This window comes from Anser anser, assembly GCF_964211835.1.
Source record: "Anser anser genome assembly, chromosome: 2".
Classification (NCBI taxonomy): domain Eukaryota; kingdom Metazoa; phylum Chordata; class Aves; order Anseriformes; family Anatidae; genus Anser; species Anser anser.
In genome coordinates, this window is record NC_139721.1 from 125,451,073 (window position 1) to 125,473,493 (window position 22,421).

General features: G+C 40.5%; 2 protein-coding genes across 5 annotated transcripts in view; one reads left to right on the forward strand and one right to left on the reverse strand.

The window, feature by feature from the left end:
• The window catches only part of DPH3 (diphthamide biosynthesis 3), a 39,153-nt gene that overhangs the window by 14,700 nt on the left and 2,032 nt on the right, over nt 1–22,421 (forward strand). Inside the window, exons 4-6 of the transcript XR_014580090.1 lie at nt 6,960–7,021; nt 8,705–11,485; nt 18,024–18,092. The gene's annotated coding sequence lies outside the window, so the exon portion shown is untranslated. The remainder of the gene's footprint in view (nt 1–6,959; nt 7,022–8,704; nt 11,486–18,023; nt 18,093–22,421) is intronic.
• The window catches only part of GALNT15 (polypeptide N-acetylgalactosaminyltransferase 15), a 28,085-nt gene continuing 7,611 nt past the window's right edge, over nt 1,948–22,421 (reverse strand). For 2 of the 4 annotated variants that reach the window (XM_083825121.1, XM_083825123.1), the window contains exons 4-11: nt 21,969–22,173; nt 13,543–13,710; nt 12,825–12,942; nt 11,676–11,870; nt 7,918–8,049; nt 6,718–6,819; nt 5,739–5,879; nt 1,948–4,799 (exon numbers count right to left, since the gene is read on the reverse strand). In XM_083825121.1, coding sequence (XP_083681247.1) covers nt 4,653–4,799; nt 5,739–5,879; nt 6,718–6,819; nt 7,918–8,049; nt 11,676–11,870; nt 12,825–12,942; nt 13,543–13,710; nt 21,969–22,173 — 1,208 coding nt within the window. In that variant the 3' untranslated portion in view covers nt 1,948–4,652. The remainder of the gene's footprint in view (nt 4,800–5,738; nt 5,880–6,717; nt 6,820–7,917; nt 8,050–11,675; nt 11,871–12,824; nt 12,943–13,542; nt 13,711–21,968; nt 22,174–22,421) is intronic. The other 2 variants (XM_083825122.1, XR_014580089.1) reach the window with 2 other exon arrangements.

The window sequence follows — 22,421 nt, forward strand, 5'->3', positions numbered from 1 at the left end:
TATCTGACGTTCAGAATCTACAGAGATGAGCTCCTGATACATCAAAATACCATTTGATTTTCTTTCATATCTGCTCTGAAATTTTTCATGCAAATGTCAAATTAAAATGATGAAAAAGAGACTCTAAAAAAAACCAGTGGTTTTAACTTAATAGGATATTAACTTAAGAACTTAAGAAAAAATACTGCGAAAAACATAAAACCATAGAATCATAGAAAAACCAAAGGATGTAATCCTTTGAAAATCATTTGTGCCTATAACAACATAAAGGACATTATTAGATTAATTCTTATCTGTCTGTAAGACTGACAGAGTAATAAATAAATGGCAAAGAATGGAGATTTGTTAGCAATCTTCTGAATAATTATACAAAATAGGCTATAGTGTTTAATGAATATTTTAAAAAATGGATGGTTTTCATCATCTTCTGAATTTGTAACACAAACTACCTTCAGTGTAAATAAACATGATGGTATTATCAAAGGTCACGGACTTTACCAAAGGTCATAGTGCAGCTACTTAGAAACTGAATGATGTATTCAGCCTTTAGGTTGGTCTGTGTATAAATTAGGGTCAAGCTGAAAAAGAGAACCTCGCTAACAATCCTGACGCCTGTATCTGTCCTCTGTCATCAAAATTCTGTTGTGTCTGATGCACAATAACCCCCAGCTGGGCAGCTGTTTTACAAAATCCACCATTTGCAGCTAGAAAGACAGCAAAAATGTTGTGCCTGCCATCCATAGCGGTGTAGCCAGATTGCTTTTGCAGAGCGCCCTTCCAAGCCACCTGGTGGAGAAACGCCCCTGAGCTGGAGGCATTAGCCAATATCATATCACAGTAAAGAATAAAAATACAGCATTTCACTGTGCACTGGTATACTTTATTGAGGGCAGAACTGGTGCAGTTTGCACAGCTTAAAAACGTGAGCCAAGAAGTTACCAATATTTGCAAAACACTCCTTTCTGACTCTCTTGTGTAAGACTCTCCAGTATGTTTATAATCTGAATCAAACTGCTGGAGATAAAATGAGATATGAGGTGCAAAGGCAGAGACTGAAAGCTCTCACTCGCATGTCACCATCCAGATGTCATGAGAAGAAATCTAGGCTGCTGCTGTTGCCTTGGTTGCCTCAGCATAGCCCCATTCCATCCAGGGGAAATCTGTACTCGCGGCTGTTGCATTTTAGTAAGCAGACAGTGTTACAGCTCAGCCAGGGTCTCTAAGGGAGGACCTGCAGGCACTTGCACATGGACTGGGAGATGCCCTGAACATTGCTGTACTGCAGGATTTAGCCAAAAGCTTGCTCTAACCATCCCCTTGTTCAAACTTCGGGTTAATCCACAGATTAAATGCTGCCGTTCTCTTTCTCTGTCTTAGTGATGTCCTTACCCAACAGGACAAGCCCCAGACTGCTGCCACTACTGACTGCATCATTGGGTCTAGGTTTAAAATAAGTTGAATAATACTTGAGGCCTTCATGTTCTTCCATTTCCAGTTAGCTGGAAGAGGAATTGACCAGGCTATTTAGGAAGCGCTGTTAACCGTGAGGTGACCTGGTCTTTAATCTGACCTTGTAACTCGTCTCCATGGGTGGGTTTGGCTCCAAGCCTCCATTATGCCTGGGTTGCCAAATTCAAAGGAACAGGTGGAGTTGGACTATAAGGTGTTTATTCGTGTTATGCTGGAATTCCTTTGCTCTTGCCTGAGGCTCTACTTGCGATGTCGTCAGAGTTAACAATGCTATTCCATTCTTGCCTGAAACATTTTGTTCTTACATTTCTCTCCTGTCAATTGGAATTAGAGGAACCAGAAATGTTGTCCCTGTCTAAATACAGAGCTAAAAGTAATTCCATGTTCTGTGATGCTCGGAGCATTTCTTTCTGCTTGTGTTATGTGAAAGATATGCAAGAGTGAAGAGAAAAAAAAACCAAACAAAAACCTAGCACTCTTAACAGAGACCCTTTATTGAGCTTTCTGTGAAACCTACATGAGGAGAAGGGTCTTGTTCGTAGATGTGACAACAGGGGCAAAGCGTACATCACCACAATGGGAAAACAATCAACCAAATACAGGGCATACAGGAAGGAAACCAGGAAAAACAGGAGATAGATGTTTTATTTTGTGTGTGTGTGCACCATAACAGGTTACGTTTATATTAGAGGGAAGTGCTCCGCACAGTATGGGCCACAATCCTTGCCCCCTTGCTGGCCCCACGTGGAGACCCCCTGCACCATGCTGTAGCTCCTTTCTGTCCTGTGCTCTGGAGATTAGTTCCCTTGGAAACCAAACACATATTTACACGGTTACTAAATGCAACAAGTATAATAACAATTATTCTTCAAATTGTACTGAACTATATATTTCCATTTTATTGTTGGAAGAGGTATTGTGTAACATATTATTCTATTGTACATATATTTACAGCAACCCTTATCTTCTAGGCTTGTATCATTATGCTAAAAAGCAGTATAAGATGAGGGTGTCCACATCTCTGAAGTTTTATTCCAAACTCTTCCTCTCTAAACAAAAATATTTTCATTCTTGGTGATAAATCCCACTTGTGATCAGTTATAGTATTTGTATAAACATTTTTAAGCATTAAGCTAAATGCTGAAGGAATGATATTCCCAGTGTAGAGTCCAAAATAGAATAAATAATACATAATTTAAAAATCTGGCATATTTATAATTTAAAAAATAAAAAGGAATCACATTTCGTTAAAACATTTCAATCGCAGCTTTTCTGCAATTTTAGCAATTTTCATTTCTCACCCTAGATTTGGGCAATGATCAGTGATCACTTATTCTGGAAGAAGTTGTTTCCATCCTTTCAGCTGAAAATTGAAGCGTTTTCAAGGACGTCACAGGAAAATTTAAATGGCACAGCAGCAAATGGTGTTAGATTCTGATGCTATCAAAGAAGGAGTGGGTGGTGATTAGGGTGATTGGAGTGATGCCCGAACATGGCATGGAAACTGCAGCACTCAAACCAAACAGGGACCCGAACGAGGAATTTTTTGGACAACATAACACGGAATGCTGTTCATGTCTTCTATTGTAACTAATTCTATATGCTTGAAACAAACTTATTATGATTTACTAAGAGCCGGTGACTGGAATACTCTGGGCAGAGTATTCTGTTATTCTTTCCGTTGTCTGAAGCACACACAATATGCTGTACATTTTCCAAAAAAAAGCTATTTTCTGTCTTGAAAGAAATATCAATAGCAAATTAGGTTTCATTAATGATGCTATCCCCCTTTAATAAATATATGTGTCTACGATTGATTTATATTATAAATCAGGTGTGGAGCTGACATGGGAAAACTCCCAGATCTTTGTTCTTCTGTCTTACAGGGCTCTTGGAAAGTGTCCTCATTGTTTCTTTTAACTCCAAAATTGAAAGTGCCGGAACAAAATACTGATAGAAGTTTGCTTTGCTGGTGCACACTGAGGCCATTCTCATTACCTAACATGAACTCTCATTGACTTCTGCGAAAGAGAGGAGGTCAGAGGGGATGCAGGATATACAGCAGCTTGTTTAGAAAACTATGCGTGTTAGTGTCTTTTGAGGATTGGCTCAGAGACCCGTGACAGCAAGAGTCTAAAAATCTTGGCGAAAACTGACAGTGTAAGACTTACTCAGTGTAGTAGGCAGCAAGCAAGTGGAAGCAGACACCAGTATTTTCTTCCTATGTAGTCGCTGTTGAAACCTGTTGTTTCCCTTCGTTTGCTCTTTCCAGCCAGCATTTTTGTCACTGGAATAGTAATGAGCTCATCCCACGGCTTTTTAAGAGTGAATGGATGCCACTGATTCTTTCCATTTCAGAATAAGCAGGGGAGCTGTTACTTTTCTCTCATGTCTAATTCAGCCTTCTACCATATTCCACAAAAGTTTCCTGAAGAGTTGTTCTTACGTTGCGTGAACACTAAAAAAAAAAGTTGTTAATAATTCAGTCTCTTTCTCCCATCCAAATTAGACTCTGGACGAAGGACATAAGGAAGGGTGTGCCAAACGCTGAAGACTGTTGGTCTTCCAAATCGGTGAGAGCAGTTCGTGCCTAATTAAGTGCTAATTTATGCCCTCTGCTATCTTGTGGAGGGTAGAAATTTGTCTCAGGCTGGAAAATTCTTTTTCTAGTTCTTACATATTAAAAGATCTACTACTTTTATGCATACAAGACCTACTTTGTTTTATATGAATTGAGTGCACGGTACAACAAGGTTAAACTCTCATCCTGATTTGGCTGACTTCCTCTTACAGTTTGAAAAGTTTCAAAAACATCCATTTTCCTGTATCCTCAGAAGTCACAGAGTATGCTAAAGACAAGTTGTCTGGCAGCCAATATTCCACATTTCCTTCAAAGGGCAAACTTAACTGTCTTCTGCAATAGCAGAGTTGAGAATCTATTGATGCTCACAGTATCTTTATTCCTTGCTTCACAGAATAAATGGAAATTTTAGCTCGAGGTGAGTAAACCAGGAACTGGCAGCAACTAGTTGAGCCACGCTTTGAAGGAGAGACCTTCCTAACTTCCCTGTATGCTACAGCAAACACAAACATCTTTCTTTTCTGTGTGGGAAATGTATCTTGAATCCCAAAGAGAAGTAATGCTAAATTTTGGTGACTTGATTTCTCCACAGACCTGTCAGTCATCTCTGACGTAGCCCATGGGAACGTTCGAATTGCCACAGCTGGTTTGCATTCTTGTTACACACACACAAAAACAAGTCCTCTTCATCTTCATGCTTCACTGCCTCTATGCATTTGCCAGAAAGGACATGGACGATCAATCCATTCTACGAGATGAGAGAAGGGGAAAAAAGAACAAATAAAAAAATGAGGGATTTCCAGTGAAAACTAGGCCATGTTTCTGAAACTTCTAATGTACAATAGGTCATCAATAATGACTGGTTGTTCAAAAACGTATTGAACATGATGACTAGGTTTAGCTCTGAGCCCAGGACGTTGTGAGAACACGTAATTCCTTTGGAAGCTGACAGGCTGCAGAGGTGCAGAGCTCACTTTCTGTCTTTTCCAACACTATTTGTTTCCTGTAGGTAAATGCTGTCATCAAACAGCTACAGTATTGGAGGGCATCAAATTTCAAAAGGACCAGTGCTTCCCTTAGGAATCAAAGCATATTACAGTAGGTACTGTACCCAAGGATTGCAGCCTGCCTATGACTACTGTAACTGCTGTTTTCCCAGGCTGTCCAAGAGCATGACATTTTTCAGTCTTGCAGAGGAGTTTCTACTCCGTTGGGTGAAGTCCATTGAGTATTACCGAACTCTTCTAACAAGAGGTTTGCCCTTCTGTAATACAGGAGGAATTTTAAAGATTCCCCTACTCCCAAGGTGCTCTTATTTGGGAGAGTTCAGATTCACAGTGCCTTCCCCTATCCAAAAGAAGTGGGCAAGGATTTGTCCTGCTCTTACTTACACAACCTCTTACAATTCTGATTCTATTCAGATAAGGCCGGTAAATTAAACAGATAAAACGAGGGCATGTGAATTTAGGTAGGATTTCTGTACTTTGTATTTTTAAACAAAATTTATTTTGCACAGGCAGTGGAAATGCATAAACAGCATCCTAAATTTCCTGGGTGAAAATGGTCCAGAAATGAAAATTGCCCTTCAAATATATCGCCCCTTCCCTGCACATGAATGCTGTCAGCCACTCAGTGATGGCACAGTTGCCATCAGCAGCCCTCCCCTCATGGCAGTGTCAGTACGGACCTCCTGGACATCCCAGTGCTGCTGGCTGTTGTCTGTCTCCTTCGTACAGTTGTGAGGGATAACCTTCCCGTGTCTGACATCAAAGCAAAACAGCGGAGCGGACCCAAGCCGGATTTCCTTCATGCTGTTATATTCAAAGTGCTGGAAAAAAGAGGGTTTGTTTGAACAACGACAGAAGGACATCCTAATGCATTTTTAAACATTCATTCCAAAATTTCCCACTTGTGATTCTTAATATGCAACCCAAGTATGAATGAAGGAGAACCAACAGGCCTGATCCTGCGAGGCAATCCTCCCAGCTAGTTTAGGCATAGATACCTGAGACTATTTTTTTGAGGAAAGGCTTTGTGGGCTGTAATTACGCATAAAGTAAACCCACCCTACAAGAAAATTTTCTAGTTTAATAAATATTTGAACAGAAGGGAGTTTCTGAAATTGTCTGTACACATTGCAGTTAAAAATGTGCCTGCAGCTACCCTGAGCTCAGTGTAAGCAGTGGAACTTGCTTGGGACTTAGAGTAAATATCTGCAGTCAGTCTGTACTGGCTTGACTTCTCTCAGCGCAAGAACTTGCTAGTCTAATGCCAGCTTGGGTATCTACATGAATTTTCTTCCTGTATTTGACTGCAGTTTAGACGCTAGAATATGGGAGAAACCACCCCTGTTATTCTAGAATTGATACGTATTTTTTATGCCTAGTCTTTTTGTTCTCCAGGCACTATCAAATATACTAACAAATAACCACTTAATGATGTCTGCTGGAGAAAAGTGCGGGGATCAGGCCTCAGTGAAACATGGAACATTGCCATTTTGTAAATGATAATCAGCTGCACGAGGATGGGCAACATTGCCTTAGCACACATCTGATGGGTCAATATTTCCCCTAATGTCAACCCAGCCATTTACATGTTGGACTCACTATTTTCTTAGTGGCTCCTTAAATCTGATGGAGTACCCATATACTTAAAGCGTACGGTACCTGGGTGGGGCTGTCGCTGCAAGGAGAGAGTTCGATGGAGCCGTCTGCAGTGGCCCCTCCAGGTCTGTAATCTGCACAGAAGCCAACACCAGTATTGTAAAGCTGTAAATAAATGTTTATACTGAAATAAAGCACAGTCAGATACAAAGAAAATATCCTCCAGCTAACTTTTTTGTGATTACATCCCCTTACAATAGGTGTTTTTGCTTCCAGTTCAAACAACTGATTTTTTTTTCTTTCAGACTAGATCTTGCATTTTGATCTTGCAAAGTGATCTGATATACAAGGGAGAGTCTCACCAAAGGTCAGTGACACCCAATGAGTTTTGTTTAAGTTACTGTTACCCACTTCTGGTTTTAACTATTGCAATGCTTCAAAGAAATCAGCCCAAACTACTTTTCTGCTAGTGGCAAATTGCACTTCATCCTGACACTGTAATGAGAAAAAATCAAGTCGTTCCAGAGGGAAAAAACATTTCCTGTGATCCACAATCAGTTATTATGCACTTCTCAAGCAAACTTTGATAATAAGGAACAGACGAAATAGTAAAAGGACATAGTAAAATCTGTCTGCAGATACCAGGATGTGACTTAATCAGTAGACCTTGTTGCCTTGTTGGGGGGAAATCCCTTCCAGTAAGGCTGCCTGGAATAAATTCGTATTTTTAATTGATGATAATTATCCACTTACATAGTCTTAAAAATCATTGAGAATATCACCTCCTGTACTCAGTCTGCCAGGTAACTGCTATTTCCACCACCTCTGCCTTTGGGGAAAGTGCAGGACTGGAGAAATACTGCTTTCTCTTCTTGCACATGGATCAGCATAGAGATATCTCAGCTGCTGTTGCAGTTGCCATCCGTGTGAGGCAACACAGTTCTTTTTCTTTGCTAATAGCACCTAAAAAATCTACGGTTAGGATCCTCTGATCAATGACACCAAACTGAAACAGAAAATCTGGGTTCATCTCCTGGCTGGAGTTCAAGGCTTATGTGAGAATTTGGACCAGCTGTTTGTCTCTGCAGTCCTTTTGCTTCTTGTTCCATTCTTGTTGTGTAGCCTGTTTGGACAATAAGCTTTTCAAAGTGGGAACAGCCTTTTACCGTACACTCGTCGAGTACCTAGTACATGGAAGCAATACTGGGGTCTTTGATCAATACAAAAACACTAATCCTTTTTTTTTAGCGCGTTTTCTCTTACTTTGCCAGAGAATCTCGGTGTGTCTTCGGTCTGGGAGAGTTCAGGGTACACATTTGAAAGAAACCACTGGAAATTTCTACAGCCCAATCTCTTCTGTAGCTGAAGACGCTCACTGCAGTCTGGTTTCTCTGCCTTCATGGAGGAAGCACAGAGCAAACAAGGTTACTAGTGTATTTGTGTTAGAGATGCTAGAAAGGAAAATGACTGCACAGGAATTATTTCCACCGCGTCTCCTATCCTGCTTGTTATAGATACTGATACATATCTCTCAAGATCAAGCACAGGAGGAGGACCAGCTGTACCCTTTCTCCAACTTTGTGTTAAAACAGTATTTACTCTGGTGTTGTGACAGAAGTTAATGTTTCAGAAGTAGCACACACTGTGAAAATTAGTATTTCCTTTAAAATTATTGTTATCCTGCAAGATAAGTCAGATCTTTTTAATTAAGAAAGTCTGGGTCAAGTTTGATACTTGTTGTTCTGAAATCAGTGGGATTGTATCATATTGTCATTAAGTATAGAGTTTGCCCTCCCTCCCCCAAAAGATAAAAGTCAGATTTCCTGACCTTTAAGAGTCCAAATTACCCAGTCATTGTCAGTCTTCCCTGATGAGATGTAAGTGAAAGGAGAATTTGGCCTAACATAAAGCCTATCAAATTATTACCTGGCAGTTGCTAAATCTAGTGGGTGAATGTGTTTTGTGGCTATAAAGGCATAGAAAACTTTGCTATGATTTATGTCTTTTCTTAAGTTACATACACATGATCCTAACTCTTCACCCTCCTTAGTACCAACTCTTGTTCTGAAAAGAGACAGGTGCCATCAAACCTCGTTGCAGCTATGGGCATCATCACTGCAAAGGACTGAGAGTCTCAGTATGTGAGGGTATTTAGCACCTCAAGATGGCTAACAGGATTCTGAAAACCTCCTAAGCAGGTAAGTGGTTAATCCTTTGGTTTCAAAAGCGTGCAAAACACTTTTCTAAATCTCTCATTGCTCAAATGCTAAAAACAAACAAACAAACAAAAAACAACAAAAAAAACCCACCACCTTTAAGAGTCTCTCCTCTTTCTTGCCAGCAATAGATTTCCCCATTCACATTTCTACATTAAAAAAAATGCAGTTTTAGGTTCCAGGACACTGGTGTGGATTCCTATGTCAGAAGTTAAAATTGGTAACATAAGCAAAGAATTGCCTGCAAATAACTTTCCTCAGCCCAATCATTTCTCAGCATCCATAAGAAAGAAAAAAAAACTTTGCCACGTGGCTAAAAATCACTGACAAATAAAGAGCCTTGGAGATGAAGGGAGAGGAATCAGTTTCTAAAGATAGGTATCAATCATGCCAGCCCCTGTAAGCTTCACAGGCAAATATCAACAGTTGCAGTATGTTAAAGAGAACCTTATAGTCTGATATCAGTCCTAGATTCAATAAGAATAACAATGAACTTCAGCAATTCAGCACCACACAAGCCTGGCCCCGAGAGGTTTTCTTGGAACAGGAAAATAGAGGAATAAAATGCTTCCCCTAAAAAGAGGTGTTCCTCGATAGACTCTGCTTTGGCTGAGGAAGGCAATGGCAGTAAATCACATTTTGTCATACTAGTTACAGCATGCATTTGATGCTGAATAATTGGTGTAAATATTGTAAAGAAAGACATTATCCCTGTAAACCAAGCTGAAAGGAAACTGCGCTTGTAGGTTAAATAAACAAACCACACACACACAGACAAAAAAAGGAGAAAAAGAGACGGTGGCTGAAATTGTGGAGACTGGCAAAGAACCTTATTCATCTATATTAATGCTCATGCCACAGGCATCCTGTGCAGGATGTAATTTCGACCATAAAACGGGAAGACTTATAAAGCAATCTAAACGGGGGTCATTTTTTATTTTCAGTAGTAGGCTTGCAGAGATTTTTGTAGTGGCCAATAGGTGGCTCCGCTCACCCTTGCAGTGCAATAAATCCCCGCAGGGCTGATGGCAGCTGAGCGGCAGTAATGTCATTGCTTGCTTGTGTCTTCTGAATAACATCCCACTGCACTGACATACTGAAAATATTGGCTGTGAAAGAAAGGAACGGAGAAAAGGGCTTTTTATGTTATGGTGTGTTGAACAGAGATCGTAAAATAGGTCACTTGAAGGAGCATCGTACTTAGGAGTACTAAAAGTACCCTGGCTAGAACAAACTCTCAGGCAAAAGGTCATCGTACTTATAGCTAGTAAACTGAATCATTGATGGCTGTAGTTTTTAGTTCAGAAGATTGCTTCTGAGTTGAAAAGAAAGGCCTTTAGGAAATAATTAAGTGATTTAAGGATCTATCTACCCATCTTAAAAGACCTGGCCTAGCATTCATTCTCCTGTTACATGGCTGTAAGCCTTGCGAGTCAACCGATGAAATCCTGGCCAGTGGAGTTAAAATATACTACACAGACAAGAATGGAGAAGCTTTTTAAGAAAGTGAAAATAGAATTAAAAAAAAAAAAAAAGAATGTGTCTCAGGCTCTAGGATGAGCATAGCAGGCTGACTGGAGAGGCAAATCTGATGGATCCTAAGGAGGTCAGACTAGGTGACAAGAGAAAAGCCATGCTGACACACAGCCCTTTTCCTCTCCCCACTGTAATGCAGCTCCTGCTGGATCTGCTTTCTTAGATGATGCCCAGAGCTGCAATGACTGAGGCACGCAGGACTGAAATGCAGGAGCAAAACTGAATGGAAAACTGCACAGCACCTACCTATGCCATGCCTAGCTGTTTTCAGGAATCTTTTCTCCTGAAAAGCACGGTATTGACCAATGAACAAGGAGGTGAACAACACTTTTTCATTCAAAACTACTCACAAGTATTTCTGTTGCCTCGTGGAAGAGGATATTTTTACAAAGAAAGGTATGGGAGCCAGAGAATTCTGGAAAGCTGCAGCAACATTAACAACTTCGCTGCCATAGCTTCTAATACAGCACCCAGCAGTTTGTAACACATGGGATATACAGTTCCTTGACTGACCCTGGCCTACAGTGGATTACACAGTGGCATAAAAACAGGCATGGCTGTTCTGTAGTTGTTGGGCAGTGTGCAGCCTGCAGATGTTTCAAGTGTGGCTGTACGCCAGGGCTGTGTCACACACCTGGCTGCAAGCTTGTCTTGGTGTGCAAGCTGCTGGCAATCCAAATCTCTGGAGGTTGGATTGCTGTCTTTGTGATCCTTCTAATGAAAACGTGTCTTGTAAACAGTAGCTATGGTGAGAATTGACTTCCTGTTACAGACAGTTAGTTCTGTCAATTTAGGAAGAAATTGCCTTTTCTGATATTCCTACAGTAGGAGAGACACCACAGTTTGCCATGTGCCAGTGAATGTTGCTTGAATCACATGAGGAAGACCGTCAGCAACGGAGAATGAATCCTCTGGAAGGCCCCTTCAAACACACAGTGCAACTGGGTTCCATTTCAGATGACCCCCCCTTTACTATCAGTGGTGGAAAAGCAAACCACGACTTGCTGGACAATCTGAAGAAGGAGTCATTTGGAGAAGGAGTCATACTCTACGAGATTTGACAGCTTCAGCAAAAACAGGTTTCTCTCTTTCTTTCCTGATCTAAGAGCTCTTCTACTTGGCAGGTTTTACCAAAAGAAAAACTATCCCTGGCACCTTGCCCATTGAATGTTTGACTGCACAGAGACACCCACACTACCGTCCCACCTCTTTCACCTACCTCAACACACACTCCTTCCCTCATAAACAGACTGCCACTGATGTCTTTACCTTGCTGATTAGGAAAGCCACTGTGTCGTGCTTGTAGAAGTTCTCTTTGAAAGAGCCCAGCCAGGTCTCTGCTATTCGGATTTTGTTCCTCACAATGGCCTCGTCATAGGAGAAAGCATGGGGAACGTGATTTCGATAGACATGGCCAACACGGGAGCATGGAATTATTTCTACAGAGCCACCGCAGAGCCAGGTCTGAAACACAGGTGAAGGAGCAAAAAGAGATCATCTTTTACTATCTTCTACGTAGTTGGTAAAGCACAATCAGCAGCACTGAGCAAAAGACCAGCAATTTTAAGAACGCAAAGCAAAATGAGAGTCACTCATTGAGTTAAATCCTGCTCTGGGCAGTGGCTGAATGTTAATTATCAGTTCAAAAGCATCTAAAAAGGAGAAGCTCTTTTACTACAGACTCCACCTCAGGAAATCCTAATCTGCACATTACTAGAAACAGAAAGAGCATCATTATGTGCTTCTTCATACACTGTTCCCCACAGACACTGAGACACAAAGATACTGGGCAAGATAGACCTTTATATATGCTTTTATGTTTTCCTGTGCACAAACAGTGCAGTATAGCGAAGAGACCTGGGGGCATACCTTCTTTTGCCTTGGACAAAAAAGGCTCTGTACCCTTTGTGTCTGCAATTTCCATTGCTTTTTAACATCAGTTACTCTTTGTTTTGAGCAAAATCTAATGCACACAAATTAATATAAATGATTTAATATTTAAAGTACATGTTGGCAAAGACATTAAAGCTACTCTTCCTTTGGTGCTTGTTACATGCCAGAATAGAAGAGGTGGATTTCAGAAGGTGCCTAAATCACAGTGACTTTGTCCTCAGGCAGATACTCATCATAGAATCAGAGAATAGTAGAACAGCTTGGGTTGGAAGGGACCTTAAAGGTCGTCTAGTAATAGTCAGTGAAACTTGTCCTGCCATAATGCTCCTAACCCACAGCAGCTGCATATTCCTGTATAGTCCTGACAGATCATGGAGCATGGGGTAGAACTCTGCAAGTGATACTCTCCATACCTCAAGAAGTTCTGCACTTAATTGCTTTTATAAATCACTTCTTGCCTTTTCATTCAAGTCCCTTCAAAACCCAACAGTTACCAGTGCTTGGTGTTTTAATTAAGTTTCTTACCCTTATAGATAGCTCTAGATTTTCTGCTCCCCACATGGTCATGTCAGAATCGTAAGCTCCAGTGTTTTGGAAGTGATGTCGATCCATGGCAACTACTGCACCAGCTACCACAGGACTCCTGGGTAGAAAATAGTTCGGAAGTGAACAACTGTTTTGGGTAGAGAATATGAAGGATGAAAACCCCACCATTTCTGTGATGACAATATTGCAAAATGATTGAATGATGCCCCTTATAATCTCAAGTTAAGTGTTTAACCAACAAAAATTAAGAACAACTGGAACTGAATTCTAGGATTTGCATGGGAAAGAGGGCCAAGCACTGTGTTGTTGAATAAGGCTCAGAACAGTGAGAAGTGTTACATCCATGTACACCCAAAACAACAGACAAACATAATGATTAAGACATCTCTTTTAACTCTGTATCATCCATTTTTTGCTTTCCCTACAAACCTCAGTATCTTGTCTGGTCAGGTTGTATACTAGTTGCTTCCAGTTGTGTGGAAAACATTTGTCATGTTGAGAGTATGACTGCAGTCTACTTAGAATGAATGCTGAAGGCCAAATAAACTCAATGTAAACCAAAAACCTGTCCCTTCAAAAAACATTAACCAAGCAAATGCAAGTAACCGTGTCTCACTTTTATTAGCTGGAAGCTTTCCCAAATTGTACAGTTTTGCTGTTGAGCTGAGTGGAGGCATATTGGCTAATGAACTGTTACCTGATAGGGCTGATGGGAGACTGTCGTACCTTCTCTTCATGCTCTGGCACTGGTTCCCAATGAAAATCTAGCTTCCAATCAAAAACACCTCGATGCAGGCCCACAGAGTGATAGTACTGAAAAGTCTTCCAGTCTATGACATCTATGACAGGGGAGACGACACTGTTTCTGAAAAAAACAATATCATTTCTTTTCAAAGCCAAAGCATAAATTCAGTACTGCATTAGTGAACAGTGGTTCTCCTTTTTGATATTGTCAAGCACAAACACTCCTTTAGATGTTGAGTGCCCTCCTTTTCCCTCCTGACAGAGCTCAGATGCTCAGTGCATGCGAATGCTGAGCCTGCAGTAATGATTCTAAAGATCAATAATTTAATGATAACCTATACATTACATTGCCATTATAAAGCTATTCAGGATTTTATTCTGAATTTACCATCAATATTCTTCTAAAGCTCTTTCACACAGAGGCCTCAACCTCTGAGGTTATAGGCTCTGTATGGATGCAAAGTTTACACTGAAAGATGATTCTGGGCTCACACACTTTACCATCCTTTGATTGTCCTCTAGATGTTCCACACTTCATGAGTTTGTCAGTTCAGGACAATGAAGCATGCACTTACCCTTAGTTTGTTCTGCTGGTAGCTTTGCAAAAACATTTATCACTGCATTTGTAAAACAGTTTCTGTTTGTATTGCCTTCTACCACACCTTAACGTGTTCTTGCAAATGCACTGAAGAAAAATAAGTAACATTCACTAAGAACCAAAGTACACTGAAAAAAAATACTTTTATTCTTGAGTATCTATGTAGGAAGTTATTCCAGAGTAGCTCTTTCCTTAGAAAATAACTTCCTGTTAAAACAGAGGGAAATTAAATGGTCCGTTTTAGGGCAAAAAGTAAAAGGTTTTATCTCCCCTTTTTAAAGATATATATGTTGGTCAGAGATTACTCTTGAGAGAATATGTTTGAAACATACTCTAGCCAATGGAGGAAGGTCATCTCACAATTTTTTAATGCAGTGGGCCATATGTTCTTGTCCATGGCAGAGACCAGAACCAACTGAGGAAGCTGGCAGCCCTCGGTGATGTTCATGTAACCCTGACATATCTTGTCTGCCTTTACAATATCTTTATTTATTTATTTATTTATTTATTTATTTCAGTAACAGGGTGAGGGGAACTCAACATTTTGTTTTGTCATTGTTGCCCTTTCCCATAGAGAATTTTCAAACCCCACGGAGAAAAAGAGATTACTGATCTTCAGTGAATTGCATGAAAATGAACTGTGCAGAGGATAGCATTAAAAAGATTCAGTTACTCCTTTGTCTCCTAATGTGAGCAGACTGCCCTATGATGAGCTAAAGGCAGAAAGATTTAAAATAGAGAAGTGATTATATTTCTCCATTCAGGTATAAAGCCAGCCCTTGCGATAAGTTATTATAAGTGCTCTTGGAAACAAGCATTGAGTTTATAAATAGATAGTACATTTTTATGGTCACCTGCAACATCTGTAGGTTTATACATCAAGGAGGTGGTTTGTTGTCATTCTTCTGCAGGACTCAAGAAGAAATGCAAAGAAATGATCTTAAAAATAATAAAGCTGAAAGCCTTCCTTGATTCTCTTGATGAAAACCCAGTGATATAGTTTTGTATCCAGGACAGGAACAACCTGAAATCTCAAGCCAACAGGAGTCTTTCTAGTGAAAGCAGTATTTAACCTTTACTCACTAACAGCATGAAAAGGAAACTAACTACTTCTAAAAGTTACTAAAAGGTAGTGTTCTGTTGGACTCACACAAGCAGGTGCTTTTTTCTTTGACATGCTGAGAAAAATAGCGCTAACAATTTAAATGGATTTTATAAGACTAAACTTCAAAAAATGAAAAATCACTATAATTTCTACAGCCTGCTGCATTCTCCAGTGTAGGCATCACTGACAACTGTCTGGTTAGGAGCGTACTTGGAGCTGGACATTTCCCACCTCACTTTATTGCTCCTTGCTGAAATGCATATTATTGCTGCTTGTCTATCCATTCCTATCCAGACAGGACTGAGGAACTAATGACTCCGGAGAAGTTTATTTTACAGTTTCCGAGTCAAGCGGGAAAGATTAGGATGGCATGCTTGAGTGGAAGCCAGAGCAGGCAATGCAGACTAAACCATTCAAAACCCTTGGCCATGAAGACTAGGCCACGTGTGTATCCAGTATAGCTCAGAGAGAGACAACGCAGATACTCGGAGCTATGCTCAGATATATACTGGATCAAATATTCCAGACATTTCAGATGATCCCACATTTTCATATCCAGCTATTTCAAACCCATCCTTCTTTTTGTATCCACCTTAAATTAGTTGCCACTGTAAAACTCCAAACCCCAGTGATGCTTCTAGCATTGCTGCAATTGCTCACAAGAGTCAGCACCACAGTAACAGTTCCAGCTGAAAGAACACCTAATTTTTAAAGCATGCTTTTACTTTGCTTTTTTGTGGGCATGATCATTCAATGTAATTCAAGAAGAATACCTGCACTGATGTCAGGGATTCTGATGGTTAGGAGACCAAGCAATTAGCCAAAATGTCTACAAATTACGACATGGAAATTACAGTACCAGATTGGTCATATTCTAACCTGGATAAACTCAACAATAAACTAGAACAAAATAAAATTGAATATCCTTTCCCATAAAAGTATACAGTACGAACTGGTTACTGTGTTTTAAAGCTATTACTCTAGCAGCTTTTTCAGAATACCAAGATTAACAGTTCTCAAGAATATGTTTGCAAGTGTCATGCTAGATCCTTTACCTTAGGATAAACTGGTGTAGCTCTGCTGAAACCAGTAGAGCCACAGCTTCCTAAAACTTTAAATATTGGGAGTACCTTTCTGGTCTGAAATAGAGGAATTGAGTAATTTTATCTTTTGTGAAAAGTGGTCAATGGTCAATTTTAATCTTAATCAAGTAGTGCTTTAGGGTGGGGAGGCACTGGAACAGGCTGCCCAGAGAGGTTGTGGATGCTCCATCCCTGGAGGCGTTCAAGACCTGATCTAGTGGGTGGCGTCCCTGCCTATGGCAGAGGGGTTGGAACTGGGTGATCTTTAAGATCCCTTCCAACCCGAGCCATTCTATGATTCTATGACATCATTTGGTATTAAGGCTTTTTTTTTTCTATAAAAGATCTACTTTCTGCATGTTCTGTGATGGTTCAGTGTTTCTGTGGCTCTAAATGCAAATTTGCAGCAGAAGGTAATTGAAAGCTGGAAGATGTTCTTAGCTATTCTTTTTTGTTTTTAACTGAGTAACTGGCAGACAGTCAGCAGCTTCTTGGCACTTTGAAATGAAACACACTGGCAAACTACTGCTAATTTTACTCTGTGGAATCCAAGAAAAAGAAAAAAACAGGAAACTCAAATACAACTGGCAGCGAGGCTTTGAACTGTTTGACTGTGGTGATACTAATTTGTGAATATTTCAAATGCTTGGAACACACAGGATCTACAAAAGGTCACAATTCCATGAAAAAGAGCAACCCAAACAAGAACAATTTCCTAGTTTGGAATTTCTCAACCAAATACAGCTTAAATGAAATGCCTTCTCATGACCCTTTGCAGTCGCCATGGACATTATGTTCTTTTCTGTTTTTAGAATAAGTAACATGAGAAGAAGAGTTAATTAACACATCTGTTTTGAAGTTTTAGATATGATATTTTGAAAGTGTTTTTTATCGATTTATCTTTTTTTTTTTTTTTCTGGGAAGGGAACAGATTTTAATCTGTTTAAATCCTTCTTTAAATAAGGGGGAACAACAAAAACAAACATGAAAATACTATGTTTTCCTCAGCCAGTTTCAGAGTGGATCATTCCCTGCAAAAATAAGATAGCTCAGAAATCCAGGCAGCCGGAATTGTCTGGCTCTGCACATAGTCAAAACTTCAGCAAGTAATTGAGAACACAAGCTTGTTCCACGGCACACTTCATTTTCACTGAAATCACATTGCTTGCTGAAGTCTTCAGGGAAAAAAAGTAATTCTAAACACTTGAAATTTAGTGGGATTAATAAAAAGAGAAAATGTAGTGATCAGGAATGGTAAAGCTGTGGGATACAGGATTACTTACGTATTGCCTTGCAGACCAACTTCTGGCTGACTGAAAGATAAGGACAATATCCTTGAACTGATGCACTACCTACATGCTAAGCACTAAGCACGTAATTCAAATCTCAGCTAGGCAGAGTCCTAAGAGAATGCTTTATTAAAATATATATATATATATTTAAACCTGCTTTTTATGTTAAAATATTCAAATCTGTATGTGAGGTTCCAAAATCTGTAGGAGCTGCCAGTACCTTTTAATATCGGGCAGTCAGGGCACTGTGCTGTGAATCATGCCTAAATCTCTAAATCTTCATTGCTCCTACTTTTGCCAATAATGATTGCTTTTGGCTTTAGATTCTCTTCCAGTTTCTTTTCATCTTTAAAATAGGTCACCTGCTGATACTGATCAACTGTGAAAGATTGTAAACAGATAACATATCTTCAGATAACATACCGTGTAAGTGCAGAACTTTATCTTACTGAATTTGAAATTAGTGTTATCGACAAATGGATCAGGCTATAAAAAGATCAGGCAAAAAGAGAAGTCCCAGGGAGCAGGCTGCTATATGTGAAGTATATAGAAGGTTTTCAAAACAAGGAAGGCAGCATGGAAATGCATGCTGACATGCGTGAAGGGGTTGCGTGTCCTCTGGATGGAGAACATCATGCTTCCCTAAGCCCGTAAGAAGGCAGAAACCAGATGGCTTATGGATGTGATAGCTTGAAAAGCTGGGGTGTGGGCCACAGAGAAGTGGATAGCTGGGCAAAAAAAGAGGATGGAAGTGTTCAGTGCAAGATACTTCCCTTCTCCCTTGTGCACTGCCATAAAACCAGCACCACTCACAAATGTTTTGAACAGAACTCTGTATCTATTCCTGTATCTGCAGAGGCTCTGCTTGACTCCTGAGCTGATGAGATAGCTTTCCATTGCTATGCTCATTTCTTATTCTGTTTAACAGCATCTAGTGACCTAGAATTGTGGAGCTAAGTAGAGGCACTTTGTATTTTAGAAACCAAAGAGGCTTCTTTTAATAATATTAAAGGCTCCAGTTTGCTAATGTAATATTTGAGCTGTGGTATAGGGAGTGCACCAGCACAGAGGGAAATAGCCTTGGTGATGAGGAGCAGGGGAAAGGTCCTGAGGGCAAGCTACCCCTTTGCAAGCCATCTCCCCCTGCATCATTATGGTGCCCATGCCTCTTTTAGAGCTGGAATTCCTTTTCAAGAATATAATCAAGCCTTATTTTGCTTCCATGCAGTATTCTCAGGAACCACAATTTGAACCTTTTTTATTTTATTTAAATCACCCTGCTGCAAGAAAGGAACCGTACGCTTCAGCATGATGGTCACTATTTTTAAGTTAAAGCAACAACCTTTTCAGGCACTATATGCTTTTCAGTTCACTATATGCTCCCCCTGCCTTTCACTGCCCCTGGACTGAATAGCAGTTGTCTCCTGGAAAAGGCAAAAGCCTCAAAAGATGATTGTAATAATTGCACAGCTGCATTCCTACGCACCATGCTACTCACCTGGAATTAGGCTGGAACATAAACAGTTGTCAAATGAAATGATCTGTGGGGCGTCTCATCTAGTTTTCTAATGTTGTCCAGGTGACTGTGGTATTCATCCTTGGATAATCGAAATGTCAGGGGATGCTTAACAAACCACTGAACCGTTCTCAGGTGATACACTAAGCTGATGCACAGCATCCCAGTCAATTTGTTAGGCATGGTTCAAAGAGCAGGTCCCAGGCAAGGTGTCCATAAATGCACATGTAATGATTCTAGAAAGACTTAATACTTCTTGAGAAAACAATTTTGATTGGGTTAATGAATAAAACCCTCATGCAGGGAGATGAAATGCACTCACCCAGAGCAGTCAAATGTCTGACAAATATGTCTGTACCTGTAAAATTGGGATAATATTTCTCATGTTTCTCATGGCTCTTACTACTACAGGCTGCTCAAAACTGGCAATATCTCCCCTTTGGTGAGTATGTTCAACCCGCAGTGGGGTCTCAGTTTGCCCAAGGATCTCTGTGCATCACTAACGTCATACCAATAGTGGTAGACTTGCTAAGGCATCTCAAAATTGGGCTTGTTCACAGTTTTCAAAGCTAAAATCTCTCTCCCAGCTCCCTTAAACTCTGGCAAAGGACTGAGATTTGGAAAGGCTGCATTTGTCCTTGCCAGCTAACAATTCACTCGCTCTACATGATTAAGTGTTTTCCCATCCTGTCTCTGCAGCACAAGAGCGCAGGTAGTAGCTTGATTGGTACATTAAGAAGAGGAATGGGGGGTATTTCACTACTCACTGTAAACTTTTTTTCACTGTGCTTTCCTCATTTGGGCAGTCTTAGGGAGTGGACATGATTCAGTTTAACAGCTCCTCAACTGCTAAATGAAGCCAAGTTGCCTATGCTAATGCTTTACATTTCCATAGTGATCTCCACGCAAGCATTGCAAGCAATTTAGGAAAAATAATGAATTAACCTCCTTATCAAGTCAGTGTTATTATCACCATTTTTCAGTTAGGGAAGCAGGGACAGTGAGGGAAACTGATTGCCAGATGCCTTTGAGCGTTCCTGTTTGTGCACTGGAGAGTGGAACAGGTTCCCCACACTAGGGTGACAGAACTTCCAGCAGCAGACACAATGCCTGGTACAGCAAACAGAAAGGGATGATTTAGCCCATACTATTATCCAAAAGTCCTTCCACCTTTTCCCCATTAGTCCAATTAGCCATTAGCTAATTCAGTGTTAAATTCTCCCTCATAGAGGAACGAATGAGCATATGGGCCTTACAAGGAAAAGGAATCCTTCTTCCTCACCCCCTAGTGCAGGTGTTACAGAAATCTCAGAGCTCTGGTAAGCTCGGTGGTTTGGCATCCCCTTGGCAGGGAGAATTCTTGACAGTGAATCACTACACTTGGAGACCTCAGGGTCCCAGCTTCTCTTACGCCATTGCAATTCTCCCGAAGTAATACTTTATAGCTCTGCTTTAAGGCTTTTTGCAGCTCTTGTGATTTCAGCAATATAACCTTAAATAAGGACTGACCGACTGATACAAACAGGAGTTTTGCACAAACATCAACAATTGGCTAGAGCTCAAGGCAGAAAAATCTGCATATTTTTAATAAGCCATCCATTAAGTCAGCAGACAAAAAAGAATCTGCTTTTCCAATGAGAATCGTTTAGAAAAGAAGAGTCATGACATCCCAGGGCTGCATTCCACTAGCTTGTAGTATTTTTCATGTTTTCATATGAATGATGTAATCATTTCTAAAAGCTCAAATTAATTCTCTTATGAGCAAACATAATCAGCCATAAAAGCAGTTTGTTCCAGTGCCTGGGAACGGCCTTTGAAGGTCTTTATTACTACTCTTTAGTGGTCTGGTAAGACTTTTAAAGATGTACTTTTCTTTTACCCCCTCAAGCAATTATTCATTTTTTCTCAAGTGGCTTATGGGTAATGATAGACAAGTTAATGTACAAACGTTTCTTTCAGAAAAGTCCCTTTAATAAAGGATTTACTTCTATGTAATTCTAGAAATATTTTCAGTGATTTAATCTCTTTGAAGGACTTGGGGACTACACAGATGAGCTCAGCTGTATGTTAGAGAGGAGGCCCAAGTACCTACCTAAATCTGAAACACTCAGAAAATACGAATCTGTATCTTTTTCTGTGAGTTTGGTGTCAGTGAAAGTATATGAGGTCAACTAGAGCTGTCGAGGCTGCCTGTAAAGTCTTATCTTTCTGTGGAACAGAGATGGTGCAGGTGAGATTGGCATGTAACCGAGCAGGCTCAGGAGGACAAAGTACTTTAAGGAAACACTCCCATTTTATCCTTGGCTTCATGACTGAGACAACTAAAAAGCAAAAATAATAATGGAGTGTTGCAGTAGTTTCTCTGGTGGACATTTCTCAATTTGCAAATGGCTTGAGACTGTAGCCTTTTTAATTCAGACCACCAGGAAGCCTTCTCATAGCTCTAACAGTGGCTAGATGCAAACTCTGCCAGTTTAGTGACTCTGGGTGTAAAATGAGGGTCATCAGCTGCGTGACCTACCCTGCTTCCCACATACCATGGTGATGTATGTGGTGTTAAAGTAGAAAATAAAAGCAATGTGACCAGCAGGAAGAAGGTAACCAAGCAAGGTTGGAAAAAAAAATCCAAGTCTTTCCAAGTACACCTTTTTCAACAGGAATTAGCAAATGCAGAGAGCTGAGAAGTAATGAGGACAATGGTGTTGGACAAGACAATTTTTAAGGGTCCCCTCCAACCCATTCCAGACCATTCCGTGATCTTATGGATCCCATGGTTCTGTATTTACCGGTTGCTGGACAGCCGGGCGAGGAGGGGTTCCAGCCAGCCCTTCTGACACTCGCAGTGCGAATCCATGAAGACGAGCACGTCCCCAGTTGCTCGTGCAGCTCCCAGCATCCGACCTCGGATGACTCCAAGCCTCTTGTTGCTCCGGATCAGTTTCACACCGTCCAGCTTTGAAATGTATTCGCTCAGGGCTGACTTCAGGGGCCCTGTCATAAACAGAAGGGTCATTTTAGCTTTGATACAAGCTCTTACAGGGAAGCAACAGATAGTAGGAGATGTCAAATGTTTGCTGGTAAAATGTTTGGGGGGCATTTTTTTTATATGGCCAAGCAGGCCGTGTTCCAAACACTCCCACAGCAGCGTAATGTCAAAGAGAAGTAGAGACTAATGGAAATTGAGATTCACTAGGTGTGAAGCTATTCCTCTGGGAAACTTAATATCCTCCTCTCCTGTT